This window comes from Danio rerio, chromosome 16, assembly GCF_052040795.2.
Source record: "Danio rerio strain M-AB ecotype USA chromosome 16, GRCz13ab, whole genome shotgun sequence".
NCBI lineage: Eukaryota > Metazoa > Chordata > Actinopteri > Cypriniformes > Danionidae > Danio > Danio rerio.
Genome location: NC_141036.1, coordinates 28,604,127 through 28,624,454, shown reverse-complemented (window position 1 = coordinate 28,624,454; position 20,328 = coordinate 28,604,127). Strand labels below are relative to the sequence as shown.

Genomic DNA, 20,328 nt, shown 5'->3' with positions numbered 1-20,328 from the left:
AATGAGGTGCATTCTCCAGAGATGCTCTGCACAGGGGGGAGTTTGCTCTTTTCACAGTTGACCTGTAACCCCAACTGTTGTGAGCACCAGATTTCTGTGCTTTACAATCTGATCCTGAGATTGAGCTTGAGCTAGAGTTACAGTAGAGCATACTCCAAGACCTTCGTAAAGCTCGTGGAGATAGGAAGAACCCAAAGAGGAGGACTTTGTACTAATATGCTTGACCCTCGAACGCAAACCACAGAAACAGCCATTGTTGATGCAAAATTGAGACGTGAAAATATGGATCCTTTTTGGTCGATAGCTGTGAACCAATCCTGGGAATGGATCCATGTGATAATGTGTTTTTGCGTGAGAATTCTGAATGATATCTTGTACAGATACCTGTTAAAGATGTGCAGATCCAAGATTGGTCTCTGCCCACTGCTCTTTTTTGGCATGATGAAGTATGGGCTTTAGAACCTGGCCTTCATCTCGGCTGGAGGAACTGGCTCGATTGTGACCTTTGCCAGCAGGGCTGCAATCTCTTCACCCAACACAGGCGCAACTGCTGTTCTCACCACAGAGAAATGCACGCCCGTGTTCTTGGAAGGCTGTTGGGCGAACTGAATGGCATAGCCAAATCTGAACGCATGAATGAGCCACCGTGACGGGCTGAGCCGTGCTCACCATGCTGGCAGAGCCCGCACAAGAGGCACCATGCGAGAAAAGTTCTTTTTGTTCTTATTATTACTCTCTCTCTCTAACATGTCAATTTATATTTACTAAGGGTATAGTTAAAATTATGGGTTGACAAAAAAGAATTTGTAAAGAATGTTAAGCATTTTCTGTCAAGAGGAAGTTTTTGATTAAAGGCACGCCCTGAAGTCTATGAAACTCGTGTTCTGCAATCAAAGCAGCTCAAATTGCAGATTTGCTCATGCAATGATACTGTTTACTCCACTCTTGCACTTACTAAGGTAAGACTGGATTTCATTGCATGATATATTATTAATTTTACATTCACATAAAGATGATTATGACTTTTAAATGTTTTTTAAATATGTTGTCAAACATATGGGCTGTATCACCAGACGGAAGAACCGTGCTGTATTTGTTTTTTGTTTTTTTGGAAATAAACTTATAGATCCATAGTAAACACACCAAGTTGATTAAGCAAAGTAAAATAAATGAATAAAAATACAAAATAAATCATAAAGTGAGGATCACTCATGAATCAGTAAAATTTTACAGTAAGTTTGTATAAGTTAATGTTAGTTAATGTATTTACAAGCATGAACAATACATTTATTAATGTATTTATTCAGGCTACATTACATTATGAAAATGCAGTTATTCATTGTAACTCACAATACATTTACTAATGTTACCAATTTTTTTTTTTTTTGTATATTTATAATACATTAGTAAATGTTGAACTATGATAAAGAAATGCTTTATGTAAGTGTTGTTCACACACATAGTTAGTAAATACAACATGTACTAATGAAAAATGATTGTAAAGTGCAACCAAAAATCATTAATAATAAATTCACAGTATTTTTTTGGTATTTATGTATTTATTTGAAAACATTATTTTTTGTTGTTGTTTTTATGGAGGGAAAAAATGAATAAAACATGTTGTGTTATGCTATTCATATTACTTGTGAGTGACAAGTTTGTGTTTGCGCTTTTTTAGTCTCATATGTTGCAGTGGACTGTTTTGAAGCTTCCTGAAGCTGAGGAAAAAATTCTGAATTCAAAGCGGTTGGCTAAACCTTTTGTTGTTGTTGTTATTATACATTTGCTTATCATTATTATTATTATTATTATGAAGAATAATGTTAGTATTTCTTTTTGAACGTATGCATTAAATTGTATAACACGCATCATTTAAATTCATGAAAATATATTATTACTCTGTATAGAACTGCCATGTCAGAGTTGGTAAACACCTCTAATGATGATGATGGCTCCAGCCAGTCTTCTGGATCATCAAACACATCAGAGACATTCAGCAACAAAAACAGTAAAGAAACTACATTTCCAAAATCCTCACAAACATTCACTCAAAATGAGACCAAAGACAAAAGTGATCCTTCATCATTTACCAAACGTTCAAGAAAGTTGCTGTCCAAACTGCAAATACCTGAGAAACGTGCACAAACTGACCATAATGAGAAGCTCAGTAAAAAAGAACTTAAAGACAAAATGCCTGAGAAGGAGGAGGATAAAAATGAAAATCTTTATATAATTTCTAGTGAGTTTCTAAACATAATGTCGAATGCCACAGATGATCCAGACTCAATCAGTGAAGATATGAAGGAAGTAATTGACGCTAAGCCTAAAGAAAAAACAAGGAAACTAAAAGATAAACTGACAGAGTTGGAGAATGTTACTCTTAACATGGCAATAACAGGCATGACAGGAGCAGGGAAATCTTCATTTGTCAATGCCTTGCGAGGCCTTCGTGATGATGATGAAGGAGCAGCTTCCACTGGAACAACCGAGACCACCATGAAGCCAAACATGTATGAGCATCCCTTTATGCCCAATGTGAAGATCTGGGACCTGCCTGGAATCGGAAGTCCAAAATTCAGAGCAAAGAAATACCTAAAAGACGTCAATTTCCACATGTATGACTTTTTTCTCATAGTGACTTCAGAAAGGTTTAGAGAGAACGACATTGAGCTGGCCAAAGCCATCAATAAGAGCAACAAGCTATTTTATTTCATACGTACCAAAATTGACAATGACGTTCGAGCTGAGTCCCACAAAAGAAACTTCGATGAGCGTGTGCTGCTTGATAAAATCCGAGAGGACTGTAAGGTGAACCTTCTCAAATTGAATATTTCCAAAATATTCCTAATATCTTCATTTCATTTGGAGAGATATGACTTTCAGAAGCTGGTCAACACCCTTGAGGAGGAACTTCCCAAAAACAAGAGATTTGCTCTCATACAGTCTTTGCCTGTTTATTCACTTGAGACCCTCACAAAGAAGATAACCTACTTCAAGAAACTCATTTGGCTGAATGCTGTTGGGGCCGGAGTTGGAGCGTTTCCTCCAATCCCAGGAGTGTCACTGGCCGTTGATTATGGCATAATGAAGAAGTTCTTTAAGCAAGTCTTCATGGCATTCGGCCTATCAAATCAGGCACTGCTGGTGCTGTCAGAAAGGGTGAATAAACCAGTGGAGGTTCTGAATGCCGCCAAGACTTCACGCTTTAAAGATGGAGTCACTGACCGTATTCTAATAGACATGATGTCTAATCCAGTCATTGCTATCACGAAGACTCTGGGAACCATAATGGCTCTGCTGCCTGGAGGAGCTCTGCCCGCAGGGGGTGCGGCTGTTGCCTCTGTGCACTACTTGCTGAATGTAGGACTCAAGGAGATGGCAGATGACACCAGAAACGTTCTTGTCGTGTCACAACTTGCCTAATAAAATGCAAAAAAAGTCTCCCTCTATTGGTCAATCTAGAAAGCAATTAACAGATTTGTTTAGTTTTAATTGTGTCTGTCTACCTTATGTTCTTCTTCTAGTTGTCTAGGAGACTCACTGCTTACCTCTTTAGGGAGATTAACCTTTGTATGGCACAGCCAAATAAATGTGTGAGAATGAGGGGTTGTATTGGTGTTTCCCAGTTCTGAGAATGCCAGAGTAGTTGGCAGTTCATTCCACGGTAGTGACCCCTACTAAATCAAGGACTAAGCTGGAGGAAAATGAATAAATGATTGAATGAATGAATGAATATGGCAGGAAGGGCAGCTGCCAATAAAAAGTGCCAGAGAAATTGGTGGTTCATTCCACTGTGGTGAGCCCATAAGAATGTGAGCGAGTGAGTTTAGAGATTTTTTTTAATATTGAGTATCTGAAATGCTCTTCTTTAATCATTTGGAAAAGATACATTTTCTAGTATAGGGCTTTTTGCCAGAATGTTTCTGTAATTCAGTCCCTGATTTCCAGTGGTGTAAAGTAACTACAAATACTCAAACTATTTTAATAAAGTAGTTTTTCTCAGAAGTTAAAATTTACTAAGTAGTTTTTTAAATGTTTACTTTTACTTACCCTTGAGTACATTTTTACTGCAGTATCTGTACTTTTACTCCACTACTTTATTTTTTTCTTGTCTATGAGAATTAGAAAAGTCAGTCCTGTGATTCCTGTCCAATCAAATCGCACATAGAAGGTAAATCAAAACTGTTTGTAAGCATTAAAAGTGTCCAAGAAAATTTCCAAAATCTTTACATACATTGGCCCATAGACTTTTTAGATGCACGTCACTGATGAGAAGATGACGGATGTTTAGTGTATGATGACTGAAATAACCTTAAACACCCAGCAGGCACAAGACGTCATCAGATTGACGTTGTATCATAATGTCGTGGGGACGTAATCAATTATCAACGCCTAATGATGTTACAGCTTGACATCGTGTGGCTGTTACCACTATGACATCTATCAGGCATTGGATTTTGGTTGCTATAATTGCTGAATATACGTCAATATTTGATGTCAATATGACGTTGGTTTAAGATGTTGGCTCGATGTTGGATTTTGGTCACTTTCTAACAACCTAAATTCAACCAAATATCAACGTCATTTGACATCATTATTGGACATCAAAATAACGTTGTCCTTAGATGCTGGCTAAACCTTCAATTTTGGTCACCTGACATCACAACCTAAATCTAACCTAATACCTGTAATAACGTCTTATGTGTGCCTGCAGAGCAATAACTAGATGCACTACAGAATGTTACTATTACACACACATGCACTAATGACATGAAAATGCATCAGCTTTTTATACTTTATACTCACTACTCACTATTCTTGAGTACTTTTGAAAGGACTAGTTTTTACTCATTAGTTTACCTAAGTACGATTTTTCAGTACACTTTCCACCACTGTTGATCTTATGACATTTAACAGAAATGATAGAAAAGTGTCTATTAAAAAAAAACTAATTATCCATGTCTTTTTCATTTTAATTAAACAAATTCGTATAGCAATAGTAATTTGAACACAAAATGCTGTGTTTGTTTTTCCCAGTGTAAACATTAGTTTCAGACTACATTCTCTATAATTTTGTCAGCTTATTTTATTTCTGTTTACATTAATTAAACCATGTGCATGGACTGTATACAGTATATGATGTGTTTGTAATTTGAAATAAACCACTAGTTGTTTAAAGTTATAAAATTACTTTCCCTTTTACTGTGTGATTTAGTTAATTTGAAGACTTCATTCTTTACTCTTTTCCAACTTTATCAAATGACCTTATAAAACCCCACAAATACAGTGGTCAGCATATTAAAGTACATTCCTCACAAATCTTTCCTTAAATTCATATTTTATATAAATAGAAAGCTAAACATATATTATATTTGCGCATGTACACTAGATTAATCAGTACTGAAGCCAGATCTGGAGTTTATCTAACAAAATAACTTATAATAATGGTGCAAAAACTAGTACACCTAAATGCAAATGTTATAGAAAATATTAAATACAAAATTAAAAAAGAGGAAAAATCAAGAGAAGCAAAAAAAGGAAAAATTTTAGTTGAACTTTTGTAGGTTGTATTTTTTTATTTTTTATTTTTTGCAGTATTTTGCTTGAATTCATTTGTTATATCTTTCAATTTCTAAATATGTTTGGAGACTTAAATATTATTTTAATAAATATATCTGTTTAATAAATCTGATTTGTTTAAATGAACCAAAATAGATTGCCTATATTTACTGAGATATGGATAAAAATCAAAATGAGGTGTACTCAATTATGCCGAGCATTGTACATCTAAAAATAAATAATTTAAGACCACTCTTCCCAAACAAATGACAAATCTAGCAAATGTTTAGTTATTTCAAAGCATACGGTCCATAAATAAAACTTGTTTTGTAGAGCTTAAAACTTGTAGAGTCTTGTATAAGCGAAGATGTCTCTGTTATTTTCTTTTCTTGGTTGCAAACTCAAAAAAGGGACCCCAGAACGGGACAAAAAGCATAATAACATAAAATCATATTAATAACTTAAGTAAATGCATTGTATAACAAGCCCTAAACGTGCTTTACATATTCTAATGATTTTTTATTGAATATATTTTATTTATTAACTGAAAAAAGCATCGCTTTCTCTATAGAATGTTGAGCATTGCATTCAGAAAAATCTTTATTAAATAATTGCTGCCAAGAGAGTCATCATACCAGAGAGTTAAAAAACAAATAGAGAATCAGACATGTAACACAAAATACACTGGCTCCATAAATAACTACTGAGAATTAATATATTTTAATTATTATGTATATATTTTTGTTAATCCAAACAAAACAAAAAATTGTGTGTAAAAATGTGTATTTTTGCAGTATATAAACTGGTAAAAAAAAAAAAGAAATAAATGAGCTATTATAACTGCACATTATATATTATATATTGTTATGTATGTCTATATGAAAAATATGTTTAAAAAAATATTCACAGAATTCAATCCTATTTGTATTATTCATTTATTCATTCATTCATTCATTTTCTTTTCGGCTTAGTCCCTTTATTAATTGTCGCCACAGCGGAATGAACTGCCAGCTCATCCAGCATAATGTTTTACGCAGTGGATGCTCAAATAAGTACCATTTATTTTAGGGGTAAAACAGTACCAATTTAAAACTGAAAGAAGTGGAAGTTTGGAAAAAATCATGCTTCAACCAAATATAGAGATTCAAAAGATATGCACTGTTAATGCCCATATAAAACACACACGAATGACAGATGAGCTTATTTGATTGTGTTCTGCCAGAATGTAAGAACATACATTTTCTTATGCATGCCTTTTTTTATACATCAAGCATCAAATGTTGAGCTTTCAGTTAACGCTTCCTGCCAAACAGCATTTATGTGCATGCCTGAAATTCCTATGTGTTTTGGTTAAAAGTTGTGTAACGTAGATATTGTTTTTGGTTAGCACTGTCGCCTCACAGCAAGAATGTCACAGGCTCCAGTCCCCGCAGGGCCAGTTGGCATTTCCGTGTGAAGTTTGCAGGTTCTCCTCGTGTTCGCGTGGGTTTCCTCCAGGTGCTCCGGTTTTCCCCACAGCCCAAAGACATGTGCTATGTGAATTGGATGAATTAAACTGACCATAGTGTATGAGTGTGTGTGTGTGTGTGTGTGTGTGTGTGTGTGTGTGTGTGTGTGTGTGTGTGTGTGTGTGTGTGTGTGTGTGCATGTGTGTGTGTGTGTGTGTGTCTGTGTATGCGAGAGTGTTTGGGTGTTTCCCAGTGGCTGGAAAGCCATCCACTGCATTAGTTAATTAGTTTAACTTTTTTCTAGATTAGCTGGCGGTTCATTCCACTGTGATGACCCCTGATAATCAGGGTCTAAGCCGGAAAACTAGAAAACCTGTAACCATTAATTTCCATATACTATAATTGCTTTTTCATAAGATATATCTCTGGTTACAGGTTTTCAGATTAATTCAAAGTACTTTCTTTTGTGTTCAAGAAAAAAATGACTTCTAAAGGTTTCAAATCAGTTGAGGATGTCTAAACAGTGAGTAAACTTTCATGTTTTGTGAATGAAAAATGAAATTTTTTTTAACATTTTTCTTTCAAACACAAATCTTCTTTCGATTATCTGTTGAACACAAAGGATGGCAAAATGCAGGTTGCTGGGAACCACTGACTATAGTATATAGTATACTGATGTATAGTACTATGAAAAGTATATAGTAGGTCCAAATCACAAGAATTTTCTTTATCCCAAAAATTCTGTCCAAAAAGGAAAAGAAACTCATACAGGTATAAAACCAGGGAGAATACATTAAGAGGTGATTTATTTTTGAATTATCCATTTAAGGAAAGTTTTTAACCACACCCTATAGCACACCTACTTTTCATTAAACCTTCTGCTCCCAAATCATCTTTAGACAACCAGACGAACTGATAGCACAAACACAGACAAGGTAAGCTAGTAGTAGTGCAAAAAGAGAGGGGAAAAAAGATTTTTTTTTGTTTTTTTTAATCAATATTAAATTATGCGACGTTGAAGAAATATAAACATATCAATGTACTAAAAAGAACGTTACTAGCGTACATGAAAGCATGATTGATGCTTGTTTTAAAGTAATGCTGTTTGTGTTGTACAAATATTGAGTTTACACATGAAGATAAACAGTAGCCTAGAAAAGTAACATAGAATAGGTCTATACACTCGATGCACTCGAGCCTTATCAGTTTTAATAAAAGTGCTTATATGCATGTGGTAATCGATTTGAGATTACTCGCAAGTGAATATGCATCACTCTCTTTATCACTAGCCGCTAGATGTCATTGTAACATTAAAAAATATCGAGTCCGTTTTTCAATGTCACTTAATGATATGAGTACAATAAATCAATGTAAAAATTACAAAAAAAGATGTATCTATTTTAATGCTGTCAGAATTTGAAATATATATTTATGATTATATGTGTTGTATTTGAGTGCTTGTGAGTTGCACTCCTCAAAGTGAATAGATAGCGACCTCTAGTAAACAGCCTTTTTATTGCAGCGATTGACCAAAATGTCAAAAGATTAATGACAATATTTATAATATTATCTAAAGAAATAATGGCACTAAAAAATAAATATGCCTTCAAAAACTTTGCAAAAAGTCTAACTGTCTTCAGGGATTCTAAATGTTTGTGAAGATAAATGTATGAAAGACCTTTTATAAGCCTTTTAGGATCAAGAAAGTCAAAATAAAAATTTGATTCAGTTACATGTGGGCTGGCATAGTGGTGTAGTGGTTATCACTGTCGCCTCACAGCAAGAAGGTTGCTGGTTCGAGTGAGGTAAATTTAGGTGTATTTTTAATAAAGGGACTAAAAAGAAAATAAAATGCCTGAAAACAGGACTTCTTTGCTCATAAAAAGGTTAATTACTGCGTTAATGGCTTTAGAAAATCTTGCATGAGTAGTTCATTAAAGTTTTTTAAAGAAAAAAAAAAGGTTCACCATTACTAAAAATTTTTACTTTAAGAAATATAAGTTTTTTTGTTTTAATTGATGACTGAAAAAAATCTGTAAGAAACCAAAATTATTTTATTATCATAAGCATGAAAACATTTTAAGACCTTTATTTTAAAGATTGATGTTCATTTTGCAATGCATGTAAATGTGCCTTGGCTTGTTTATAGATATTTGTATTGGGTTACAACTTGATTTGCCATGATTTTATAAATGTAAGTGTTTTCACTTAAATCTTTTCATCTTTAAACTGTGGGTGCCCTAAAAAGTAGTGCATACCTGAAAAAAAAACATAATTTTCGGACAAATCGTGATTGCTTGGTGACATTTACAGAGTTGCTTTGCTTTTTGTTTTTTCAGACTCATCATCATGTCAGATGAAGTCAATGCCTTGCTGGACCCTCTCCTCAATCTCGACACACATCCGGGTCAGACAGCAGTACCTGAAGAACAAACTGAATCCTTTCAGGAAGACAATGTGTTGATGGAGAAACAGAGAAACTCAGAACTAAAACAGAATGCCTTAGAAATCATTCAGTTAATCATGCAAGAAATGCAAGAAACTCCCCCAGAAAAATTCAAACAGAGTAGTTTAGTCCAGGACATTGTTTATTCAAAGCTTAATGAGCTGAAGAAAAGAGAGACACTGAGAGAAGTAAAGGAGAACAATGAAGAAAAGCCAGCAGAAAAAGAAACAATAAATTTAGCAAATGAAACAGAACGATCAGAAGATACTGAAGTGTCTAATGTTGACATGAAACACAAGAAAAAATGTCTTGAGGAGCAAAATAAGCAAACCAAAAAAACAGAACTTCAGGATGTAAACATAGAGGAAGAAAGAAAACAAGATATTCCTGTTCAGATAAAAACTGAGGAAGAAATTAGACTGATTAAACCAGAGATGGAAAAAGGAACAGAGTTTTGCAAAACAAACCCTGAAGTTGTTGAAACAGGCTTATTACAAAACCAGCATGTTGCTATTAAGGAAAAAGAGGTTTTCGCACAAGAACCAACTAAATATTACTCCAGTGATCCAATAAACGAAATGAAACTCATAGAATTTAATGTTGACATGATACACAAGGAAAAATACCTTGAGAAACTAAGCAAGCAATACGAAGCTGGAGATTCATGTGATGTGAACACAAAACATAAACACAAGGATGCTAAAAAGGACGAAGAAAGAGAAATTAATATTCCAATTCAAAAAACTAATGATGATGAAAACAGATTGTTTAGACAAAATTGTGAAAAAGCAACAGAGATCCTCAAAACAAACCCTGAGGGTGATGGAAAAGGTCATTTACAACACCTGTATGATACTATTTTAGATAAATATGTTTCAACAGAACAACCGACTCAATCTAACTTCAGTAAATCGATGAACAAACTGAAGCTTGAAGAGAATAATGATGAATTAATGAAGATACAGAAGCAGAAGCAGGAATTGTCCAATTCCAGTAAACCAGATACACATTCTCACAGTACTGCTAAAGAAAATGTGAGTTTAAAATCAGCAAACACTGTACAAGTTGAACATATATATGAAATGCCTGATGTTCATCTCAATAGTTCTGCTGAATACATTAATGAAATGGAATGTGTGATTGAGCAAAACAAGCAACTGGGCAACGTCACGCTTCATGTTGCAGTAACAGGTTCAACTGGAGCAGGAAAATCCAGCTTCATCAATGCAATACGTGGTCTTACATCCGATGATGAAAATGCAGCTCCAACAGGTGTGACTGAGACGACGTTGGTGCCAACTATGTACAGACATCCTACAATGCCAAATATTGAATTGTGGGATCTGCCAGGGACTGGAAGTCCTAAATTTAAAGCCAAGAAATACCTAAAAGATGTGAAACTTGAGACCTTCGATTTCTTTATCATCATTTCCTCAGAAAGATTCAAGGAAAATGACATAATGCTGGCTAATGCGATTAAAGAGAGGAAGAAGCTGTTTTATTTCCTCCGCTCAAAGATCGACAATGACATTCATGCTGAATCTCATAGGAAAGACTTTGATGAGCAGAAAGTGCTCTCACACATTCGTGAGAACTGTCACAGAAACCTGAAGGATATAGATGACCCGCATGCTTTCCTAATATGTTCCTTTGAACTGCACAAATATGATTTTCAGACATTTGTCGACACATTGGAGAAGCAGCTGCCTGATCACAAGAGAGATGCTTTGATTTTGTCCTTGCCAATATACTCCTCAAAGATTTTGGAAGAGAAAATTGAAATATTTATGAAGCAAACCTGGTCGGCAGCTGTTGCTTCTGGCTCTGTGGCTGTGGTTCCAGTGCCTGGTCTTTCCATGGCTTGTGATGCTGCCATTTTGCTGGGTTTCTTTACCAAGTGTTACTATGCATTTGGTCTGGACGAAAAATCAATAGATAAGCTGTCTGTGAGGGTCAACAACCTATCTCTAAAAGCTATAAGAAGGTCACCTCTAGTGGTCGCTATTGGGCAAAAGAAACTCACCAACAAGGAGCTGTCGGCACTGACTAGCAAAGAGGCAGCTGTTAAGTTTGCATGGAGCATGGTTCCTGTTGTAGGGAGTATAAAAACAGCACAAATGTCTTACTCTACAACACTGAACCTTCTGCGAACAGGAGTTCAGGATCTTGCTGAAACAGCCAAAGAAGTGTTGAAAGCTGCAGGAGTGACTGGTGTCTATTAAAACAAAACACAGACAAAAAATCTGAACTGCTGTGGTTACATATAATTTTGATTTCATGCTCAAAGTTAAGTTGACTTTAAATGCACTTGTGAATACCAGCCATAAAAAGAAAAGCATACAAACTAAACCAATATATAGCCAAAAAAAGGAAAGATATTTGTTCTGAAATCTTTGTTTTTTTTTTTTTTTTTTGAGTTTTGCATTTTCCTCTAGAATATTATCGGTTCAAGTATTGATTTTTACTCTGCCACTTTCAATGGCATTCACTCTGAAAGAAATGTTTGTGTCTGGGGAATTTATACTTTATTTATACTGTAGCTGAATATGTTTCTGAACCAATGATAAAAGATACAAGACAAATAAAACAAAACTCGTATTATGATTTGAAGAATTTGAAAGAAAAAAATAATTATCTTGATATTTTTATGTCATTTGTTTTACTTTGTCTACTGATACAAATATGTTATGGTATTAGCTATTTGTTAATTAATTGTTAATTCTCACAATTGTTAATTCTCGGAGAAATAACCGCACACACTCATTCACTCACTCATTCACTATGAACAATTTAGCCTACCCAATTCACCTGTACTGCATGTCTTTGGGCTGTGGGGAAAAGCAGATTTAAAAAATACATAAAAATAAGAGAACATACATAGGCCTATATAATAAAAACACAGTACACAGTAGTAGTAAAAAAAGATGTATACATATAACAATCAAATAAAAATAAAATAATATATCAGATTATTATTCACTCTGTCATATTATTATATCAGTATATCACATTATTATTTAATATATCATATCATTCATATTATTCATTTATAACTATAAAAATAATAAATCAGAATAAACTGTACATTTAACAATCAACATTTTAGGGTAAATTAGTCGTAAAAAACAATTAATAATCAGTATATTTATGATTTATATTAATCTCTCTCTCGCACACACACACACACACACACACACACACACATATATATATATATATATATATATATATATATATATATATATATATATATATATGTGTGTGTGTGTGTGTGTGTGTGTGTGTGTGTGTGTGTGTTCCTGCTATTTTAAAAAGTCTCGATAATTTGTATTCCTAATTAAACATTTAGAAGAACGCGTATTAAATAAAAGGGAAATCCTTATTTTATGAACCAAAGATAATTAGATCTAGTTATAGATATAGGTTTTTATAAGACAAAAAAGCGAGCAAGTAGCGTGTTTTTGGTTTGCAATATTATTGTTACGTTTCATTATAATGCTTATTTTATCGGTTTGGTTTAAATAAATGAGCATGAATGGACAATTATTAGTGCAATGTCGTTTCGTTTTCCTGCAATTCATTAGTTTCGTTTCCCTTACGTAGGTCTTTACACGTGACCTGCAAACGTATCAGGAAGAGAAAAAGGGTTCTTTCGGTGCGATAATAATTTTTTCTTTAACCTCACCGTTTCTGAAGAGAAGTGATTCTCCGTTCTCTAGTTTGGAACCAGAAATAAATGTAAGTAGGCTATAATTCCTTTTATAGTTCCTGTCGGTTTAGTTACTTAACATATCTTGTCTTTCACTCACAATAACAGTTTAAATAAACAAATAAATCATGGGACCAAGCCGAAGAAAAAATAATGCATGAATGATTTGATTTGGTAATGATGAAGTAAATTATTTAATTAATTAAAAATGTTATGTGGCATACAAGGTTATATTTGAATTTCTCATATGTGACAAAAAAGTCTGTGAGTTTGCAGTATACTACACACTTTGTAGAAATTCTGTGAATTAAACTGCACAACACAAATTAAATGATGCTAATCAAAAGGATAAGAGTTGGCTCACTTTAGAACAAAAATATAGATTTTTTTTTAATTGACATTTTTGCATTTATGAGAAAAATTGTTGGATTTGGTGTCTCTCTGTTATGGATGTGGCCGATGTGAAATTGCCACTTGTGTGACTTTGTCAATGTTTTCAAACTTATATAATTTGATTTACCAGTAGTTCTACTGTAAAATACTTGTTTATGCAAAAAACATAGAAACAGTTTCTTTATTTTGGTGAATTTGGTCCTTTTTTCATTGCAAGGTTGACATTTGCATGAAATTGCTTAGATAGATAGATAGATAGATAGATAGATAGATAGATAGATAGATAGATAGATAGATAGATAGATAGATAGATAGATAGAACTGAATGTTTATATATGGCCATATATGAGAATTTCATGTGGAGTAATCCATGAATGAACTGTATTTTTTTGCCTGACACAGGTGCACACTGTAAAATAAAAACTGAAAAGTTTTCCACACAAAAGGTCAGTATAAACCACTGCGGATTTCTAGTTGCCATAACATGTCTGTAATCAATGATGTCTGTCATACTATCTGTTTATATTGTAATTGTACTTCTTTAATTATTTATTACTGATGGTGTTATAAACATGAACTGTTTAAAAAAACCTTGAATCATTTAGGGGAAGTGACAGCCTGAATCTTTAGATGTTTATATTTTCAAAACGCAAATTTTGTAAGTGTTTTGGAGCACACTAATAGATATTCTTTAGACAAACTGACTGATAAATTATTTTGATTTCACTGGACCTTTAAGAGATAATCTTCAAGGCTGAATGTGAGGGTGGTGCTCAAACTTATTCAAACTAATTACACTAATAGAATTAACTGCAATTACAATCAAGTTTCTTTGAGTTTTAGGGATGTTTAAGAACATATACTTCTGAATACTTCTATAACTTTTACAGTTAAAAACATGGAAACTCAGGACCCTGCTATTGCTGAGGCAGTGCAGGCCTCTGGTGAATCAACCTTGGAAAAGGCCACAGCAAAAGCCAAAGAAAGTTTTGACCAGTTTATGAATGTCTCGCTTAACATCGCTGTGACTGGAAAGACAGGATCAGGGAAATCCTCCTTTATAAATGCACTAAGAGGTCTAAAGGATGATGATGAAGGAGCAGCACCTACTGGGGTCACAGAAACTACAATGGAGCCCAACATGTATGAGCATCCTGCAATGCCAAATGTGAAGATCTGGGACCTGCCTGGAATAGGAAGTCCAAACTTCAAAGCAGATAAATACCTTAAAGATGTCAAATTTAAAAATTATGACTTCTTCATTATTTTGAACTCCGAGAGGTTCATGCAGAATGATGTCATGTTGGCTAAAGAAATAAGAAAGCAGAAGAAAAACTTTTACTTTGTTCGCTCAAAGATTGACAACGACATTTCAGCAGAGCAAAGAAAAAAAACATTTGATGAACAGAGTGTCCTTTGCACAATAAGGGAGGACTGTCTGAAAAACTTAAAGCAACTGGGAGACCCCAAAGTGTTTCTGATTTCATCTTTTGACTTGGAGAAATATGATTTTGAAGAACTTCAAAACACACTAGCAGAAGAGCTTCCAGTCCATAAGAGAAATGCTCTCCTACAAGCCTGGCCGGTGTGCTCTGCTGCATCTTTGGAGATGAAGATCAAGATGTTTGAAGGTGTGATCTGGGCTGCATCTCTTGCATCTGCTGGTATAGCTGTGGTCCCTCTGCCTGGTCTATCAGCAGCATGTGATACAGGGATGGTGGCTCTTTTCCTTACAAGGTGTTACTTTGCATTTGGCTTGGATGATGGATCACTGGCGAGGCTTTCAGAAAAAATAAACAAGCCCTTGGTGGGACATCTGGCTAAATCAAAGATTGCGTCTGCCATCCAAGAAAAAGCATTCACCAGATTACAAGTATCTGGTACACTGGTTGTCCTTTTCTCTGCTGAATATGTAGCAAGTCTCGTTCCAGGTGTTGGCAGTGTCGCTGCTGCTGGATTGTCCTTTGGTACTACTTATTACCTCTTGAGAAGTGGATTAAAGGAACTGGCCAATGTTGCTCGAGAAATCAGAAAAGAGGTGCTGGACAGTGTTCGATAGCTCATAGATGTCCGGTAATTGTATTTTTGGAAAAAAGTGTTGTTTTTTTGATTGCTTTAATTGGTTGTTTATAGAGCATGTGTACATTCATGCCTCTGTTAATTAAGTTTGGGATAGTTCAACCAAATATTAAAATTTTCTGTTTATTTACTCACCCTCAAATGACATTTTTTATACTGTAGAGCAGTGGTTTTCAAACTTTGGTACGTGGTGGGCTTACCTCTAGTGGTACGCAGAAGAATCGCTGAATAATAAAAGAATAAAATAAACACACTTTTAACCCTTTGGAGCGTACGATAACACTGAGACTCATGTGATCAGACAGCATTGGCTGTTCCCTGAAGCGTACGATTACACTGGCGTGCTTAGAATGTTTACTTTAGCATGATCTATCTGCCTGGCGCAGAGCCAGAGGAAGAGCCACGCTGCGCTTGCAGAGCAGATACGCTCTAGAGAAGCCCTTCTGCAGACCAGTGCTGTTGTGTTTGCATTTCAGTTGCTGTAAACTCAAGTGTTTCCCCATGCTCCATCATTGGTAAAATAATTACTGCAAATGTGTCAAAATGTTCTCGTAGCTGTGTACAATAATGCGTGTTTTCGATATTTAAAGTTATTTGTTTTGTAAAGCAGCGTGTCTTTCGGTTTAGTTTGTTACCTCAGACTTAGGCAAATTTATTTGGATGTGATTCAAATGGTGCGAGTCAAAGAACATAGACTCAGGCAGCTTTGCCATGCTTGAAGCTTAAAGGTATAATATAATTAAAGTTAGGGTGCTTTCACACCCACACTTTTGTTTCGGAACGTGTCTCGATTGCCCAGTTAGCGCGGTTCGATTGGCATATGTGAACAGGGCAATCGCGCTCTGTTCCACGCCAAAGTAATCGCTCCGAGATCGCTTGAATGAGGTGGTCTCAGCTCGATTGAAACGAACCCTGGAGCGGTTCGATTGCAGTGAGAAAGCGATCCGATCCGAGCGCGGTTATATCACAGTGTTTTATGGATATGTAATAGGCTTACGGCCATATGAAGAGAGAATTATGAGTATGGCGGGAATTTTCGCGAGTCTCCGGATGCCCGCAAACAAGTGATGATCTCCCAGTAATCTCGCGTCTCCCTCCCAGTCCTCAAATAGGCATCGTCGCGCACCCTTCTCACCCCTCCCCACCGCATCTCTCCTCAGACACATCGCGCGCGCGCTCCCTGTCAATCACCATCAAACCACCACCTCTCCTGATAGCTTAGTGGGACGCTGCAAAATAAACTCTGACCAATGTGAGGAGAGTTTACTCGCACGTGACTTGTTTTAGCTATTTTGGTCCGTTTAGAAACTTTGCAATGTGAAAGCGAACCGCTCCAAGAGCAAAGAGCAACAATGTAACATTTATAATCTCTGTTTCGGAACAACTGAATCGATTCACAGGTGTGAAAGCACCCTAAGTCTCCATGTGCCCAAACTAAGAAACCGCGAACCACACCCCAGTCTGCTTGAAAACAGTGGTCAGTGCATGGTTAACGGCGAACTTAACGATTCACTTAAGATGTAATCTCATTCGCACCAAATCACAAAAATACAGCACGTATGAATTCCTATGAATGAAGTCAAGCACTGTACTGTATGCATTTAATCACTGGCTTTTCTGGCAAACATAGGCCTACTGTAAATGACGCGCAGCAGATCTAATTTCTGATTTAAATATGCAATTCCAAATAGTATATATTTAAAATACAAGGTAAATTTTACATTTCAAAGAGATACAAATATGGCATATGTATATGCAAAGTAATAAAAAATGTATAAAACAAATTGTATTTTACGCCTACTACGGTACTGTATTTTAATACTGGTCATTATGGTGGTAATGGGGAAGACAATTTTTTCTGAGGTAGTACTTGGTGAAAAAAGTTTGGGAATCACTGCTGTAAAGGATTAAAGAATATTTTTAGATGAAACTGTGGTAATTGCTGGTTAATAGTGCAATCATTGGTAGCCATCATCGCTATGAAAGTTACTGTGTATATCATGGAATTCAAAATGCATGTTTTTGGCTCTTGAGGATTAAAGGTCTTATGAAGTGAAACAGATGGTCTGTACAAGGAACTCATGATTATTTTAAATATTAGTATCTAAATAAAAGATTATTAATTATTATATTTTAGGGGGTGAACTATTAATTTAACTGTCATCTAATGTCTGATTACATTAGTTCAAAGGAATAGATTTTAATGATCTTGTGGATGATTTTGTAAGTCATTAAAACATTAACACAAATGTTGTTTAAATATGTTGAGTTCATTTTCTATGCCAAAATAAAGTCTCACAAAGATTTGTTCTTATAACATTAAAACATGCAATAAAAACATGTTTGAAAACCCTTGTGTTAAATGTTTATAAATGTATTTCAACTGCACACCAATTATTTAATATTGCTAATAAAATAATTTCAACATATTCTCAAACAGTTATTTATCTTTAAACCTAAGATTAAACCTACAAATGTATATAAATAAAGTCTAGAGCCCATTTAATATAAATATACAGTTTCATTTAGGATATATAAAGTCACATTGTGAGAAATAAAGCTGCAATTACAATAAAAAGGTTGCAACTGTGGGACCTCAAAGTCATAAAAGGAGATATGAACTCATAATCATGTCAAAAACAGGGTGTAGTTGTCCATGGCCAAACAGCATGACTGTACTCCATTTACCATGCTATTTATAGTCTCAATAAAATGTTATGTCTTTTACAGTGCTAAATTTAACCGGGCACGATGACAGATGATTCTTCTGCTGACATGAATTTCTCTGGAGCTTTGCAGAGATTGGGTGAAAGTGACCCAAATGCAGCTGCTGTGAGGGCTAAAGAAGAACTGGACCGTCTTGACAGTGTGACTCTGAATATCGCTGTGACTGGGGAAGCAGGAGCAGGAAAGTCTTCCTTCATTAATGCGCTTCGGGATCTGAGTGATGAAGATGAAAACTCCGCACCAACTGGACTGACTGAAACCACAAAGAAAGCTACCATGTACACCCATCCCACAAAGCCAAATGTTAGACTGTGGGACCTGCCAGGCATTGGCACGCCAAATTTCAAGGCAAACCAATACCTCAAAGATGTCAAATTTGAAACGTATGATTTTTTTATCATCATTTCCTCAGAGAGGTTCAAGGAGAATGACGTGTATCTGGCCAAGGAGATTCAAAAAAAGCAGAAGAGGTTTTATTTTGTTCGAAACAAGATTGATAATGACATTCGCTCAGTAGCGAATGGAAAAATCAACGAGCAGCAGCTGCTTTGCGCAATCAGGGAAGACTGCTACAGAAATCTGAAGGAAGTAGGAAATCCCAAAGTGTTCTTGATTTCCTCTTTTGACTTGGGGAAGTATGACTTTGAAAATCTGGTTGGTACTCTAGAGTCAGAGCTTTCAGATCAAAAGGGATTTGCTCTGGTTCAGTCCGTGCCTGTGTACTCTCTGGCTATGCTAGAGAAAAAGAAAGCATTGTTAGAGAAGTTCATTTGGCTCGCAGCATTGGCCTCAAGTGCATGTACCTTAGTTCCTAACCAATTCATATCTTTGATCACAGACAAGGCGATACTGATAGTGTATCTCATAGGCTGTCATTACGCTTTGGGTTTGAATGAGAAATCGCTCAAACAGCTGTCAGAGAGAACAAACAAGCCTGTCTCCCTGCTGAAATTGGCTATAAAGTCACCTGTGTCACTGGCAGTGCTAGACAGAATGAGGATTAGTCCTATGGCAAAACCAGTGAAAAGTTTAGAGGATCTGCTTGATAGTAAAAATCTTGCAGTCAATGTTCAGAACACAGCTGATGCCTTCAGGAATAGTCACACCAACTTGACTAGAGCTCTAAATGAAATGATCAAAGACATGAGACAAGTTCTTCAAGTGGCAGGTTTGGACGAATAAAATCATGCTAATGGACAATGTTTACAAATGAAATGAGAAAGTTAAACTAAAAAAAAGTTTTAGTAATGTTCATATTTTGTCTTAATATGTAATTAGTGAAACTGAATGCATACAAAAAGCACTTTAACACTAAACTTGGTAAAAATGTGACTGTATACTTTTCAAGAATATGTGGTTGGTTTAATAAATTTTGATTATTCTGATTATTTTTATTGTACTTTTGTAAACTTATGTTGACCTTGTTTTAGAATGCATACAAGAGCTTTAGGCCAAGGGTCGTAATCTTTATCATCTTGTAAGCAATGAATATGTAGTTCATATCCTATTTTAATCGTTATTATTGGTGTGAATTGTTTTCTACATATTTTCAGTTCAATTATACATATTGAATCAAGTGATAATAAATACCATAGTGGCAGGTGTTGATTTTCAGGATGTTCTAGTTTAAATGATTGTATGTGTATAGCACAAACAATGGGATTTTTGTTTTACTATACAGAATGCATGTGGTGTGTGGTTTACATTAAACAAAAACATAAGTTTAAAAAATAAAAATGATATCACTTTATATTAAAGTGTCCATGTTATACATGTTCCATGTAATCATTGTAATTACAAATATTTATAAATAATTACAGCAAATAATCCTAAAACTAACCCGCACGCTAACACTAACAAGCAGCTAACTAGCAAGTACATGTAATTAATTTACATTAGTCAATAGTTAAATGAACAGTTACATGGTAACAAAGTCATCTTAAGATAGCAAACCTTTAGGCTCTTTT

General features: G+C 35.1%; 4 protein-coding genes across 5 annotated transcripts; all 4 read left to right on the top strand.

Moving 5' to 3' along the window:
- The first annotated feature begins 656 nt into the window (after window positions 1-656).
- LOC565002 (interferon-gamma-inducible GTPase 10-like) lies at window positions 657-5,291 on the top strand. The gene is made up of 3 exons (XM_087288310.1): window positions 657-959; window positions 1,679-1,746; window positions 1,908-5,291. Exons 2-3 carry the CDS (start codon window positions 1,685-1,687, stop codon window positions 3,421-3,423), a joined length of 1,578 nt encoding a protein of 525 aa, XP_087144436.1. The 5' UTR covers window positions 657-959; window positions 1,679-1,684; the 3' UTR covers window positions 3,424-5,291.
- A 2,461-nt stretch (window positions 5,292-7,752) lies between these two features.
- On the top strand, window positions 7,753-12,283 carry LOC100151419 (uncharacterized). Its single transcript, XM_087287055.1, has 2 exons — window positions 7,753-7,942; window positions 9,347-12,283. Exon 2 carries the CDS (start codon window positions 9,357-9,359, stop codon window positions 11,673-11,675), a length of 2,319 nt encoding a protein of 772 aa, XP_087143181.1. The 5' UTR covers window positions 7,753-7,942; window positions 9,347-9,356; the 3' UTR covers window positions 11,676-12,283.
- A 779-nt stretch (window positions 12,284-13,062) lies between these two features.
- LOC147833354 (interferon-inducible GTPase 5-like) lies at window positions 13,063-17,984 on the top strand. The gene is made up of 3 exons (XM_087287051.1): window positions 13,063-13,191; window positions 13,958-14,001; window positions 14,446-17,984. The coding sequence occupies exon 3, from the start codon at window positions 14,454-14,456 to the stop codon at window positions 15,612-15,614; it is 1,161 nt and encodes a 386-aa protein (XP_087143177.1). The 5' UTR covers window positions 13,063-13,191; window positions 13,958-14,001; window positions 14,446-14,453; the 3' UTR covers window positions 15,615-17,984.
- On the top strand, window positions 13,063-20,111 carry irge4 (immunity-related GTPase family, e4). Of its 2 annotated transcripts, none has more exons than XM_087284869.1 (3): window positions 13,063-13,191; window positions 13,958-14,001; window positions 14,446-20,111. In XM_087284869.1, exon 3 carries the CDS (start codon window positions 18,386-18,388, stop codon window positions 19,541-19,543), a length of 1,158 nt encoding a protein of 385 aa, XP_087140995.1. In that variant the 5' UTR covers window positions 13,063-13,191; window positions 13,958-14,001; window positions 14,446-18,385; the 3' UTR covers window positions 19,544-20,111.
- Window positions 20,112-20,328: the final 217 nt, after the last annotated feature.

Bases quoted from the DNA above. Each gene is read 5' to 3' on its own strand.
- LOC565002 (XM_087288310.1), top strand. From the start codon at position 1,685: ATGTTGCAGTGGACTGTTTTGAAGCTTCCTGAAGCTGAGGAAAAAATT. The intron at 1,747-1,907 runs GTTGGCTAAACC...TACTCTGTATAG, and splicing joins AAAATTCTGAATTCAAAGCG to AACTGCCATGTCAGAGTTGG.
- LOC100151419 (XM_087287055.1), top strand. From the start codon at position 9,357: ATGTCAGATGAAGTCAATGCCTTGCTGGACCCTCTCCTCAATCTCGAC.
- LOC147833354 (XM_087287051.1), top strand. From the start codon at position 14,454: ATGGAAACTCAGGACCCTGCTATTGCTGAGGCAGTGCAGGCCTCTGGT.
- irge4 (XM_087284869.1), top strand. From the start codon at position 18,386: ATGACAGATGATTCTTCTGCTGACATGAATTTCTCTGGAGCTTTGCAG.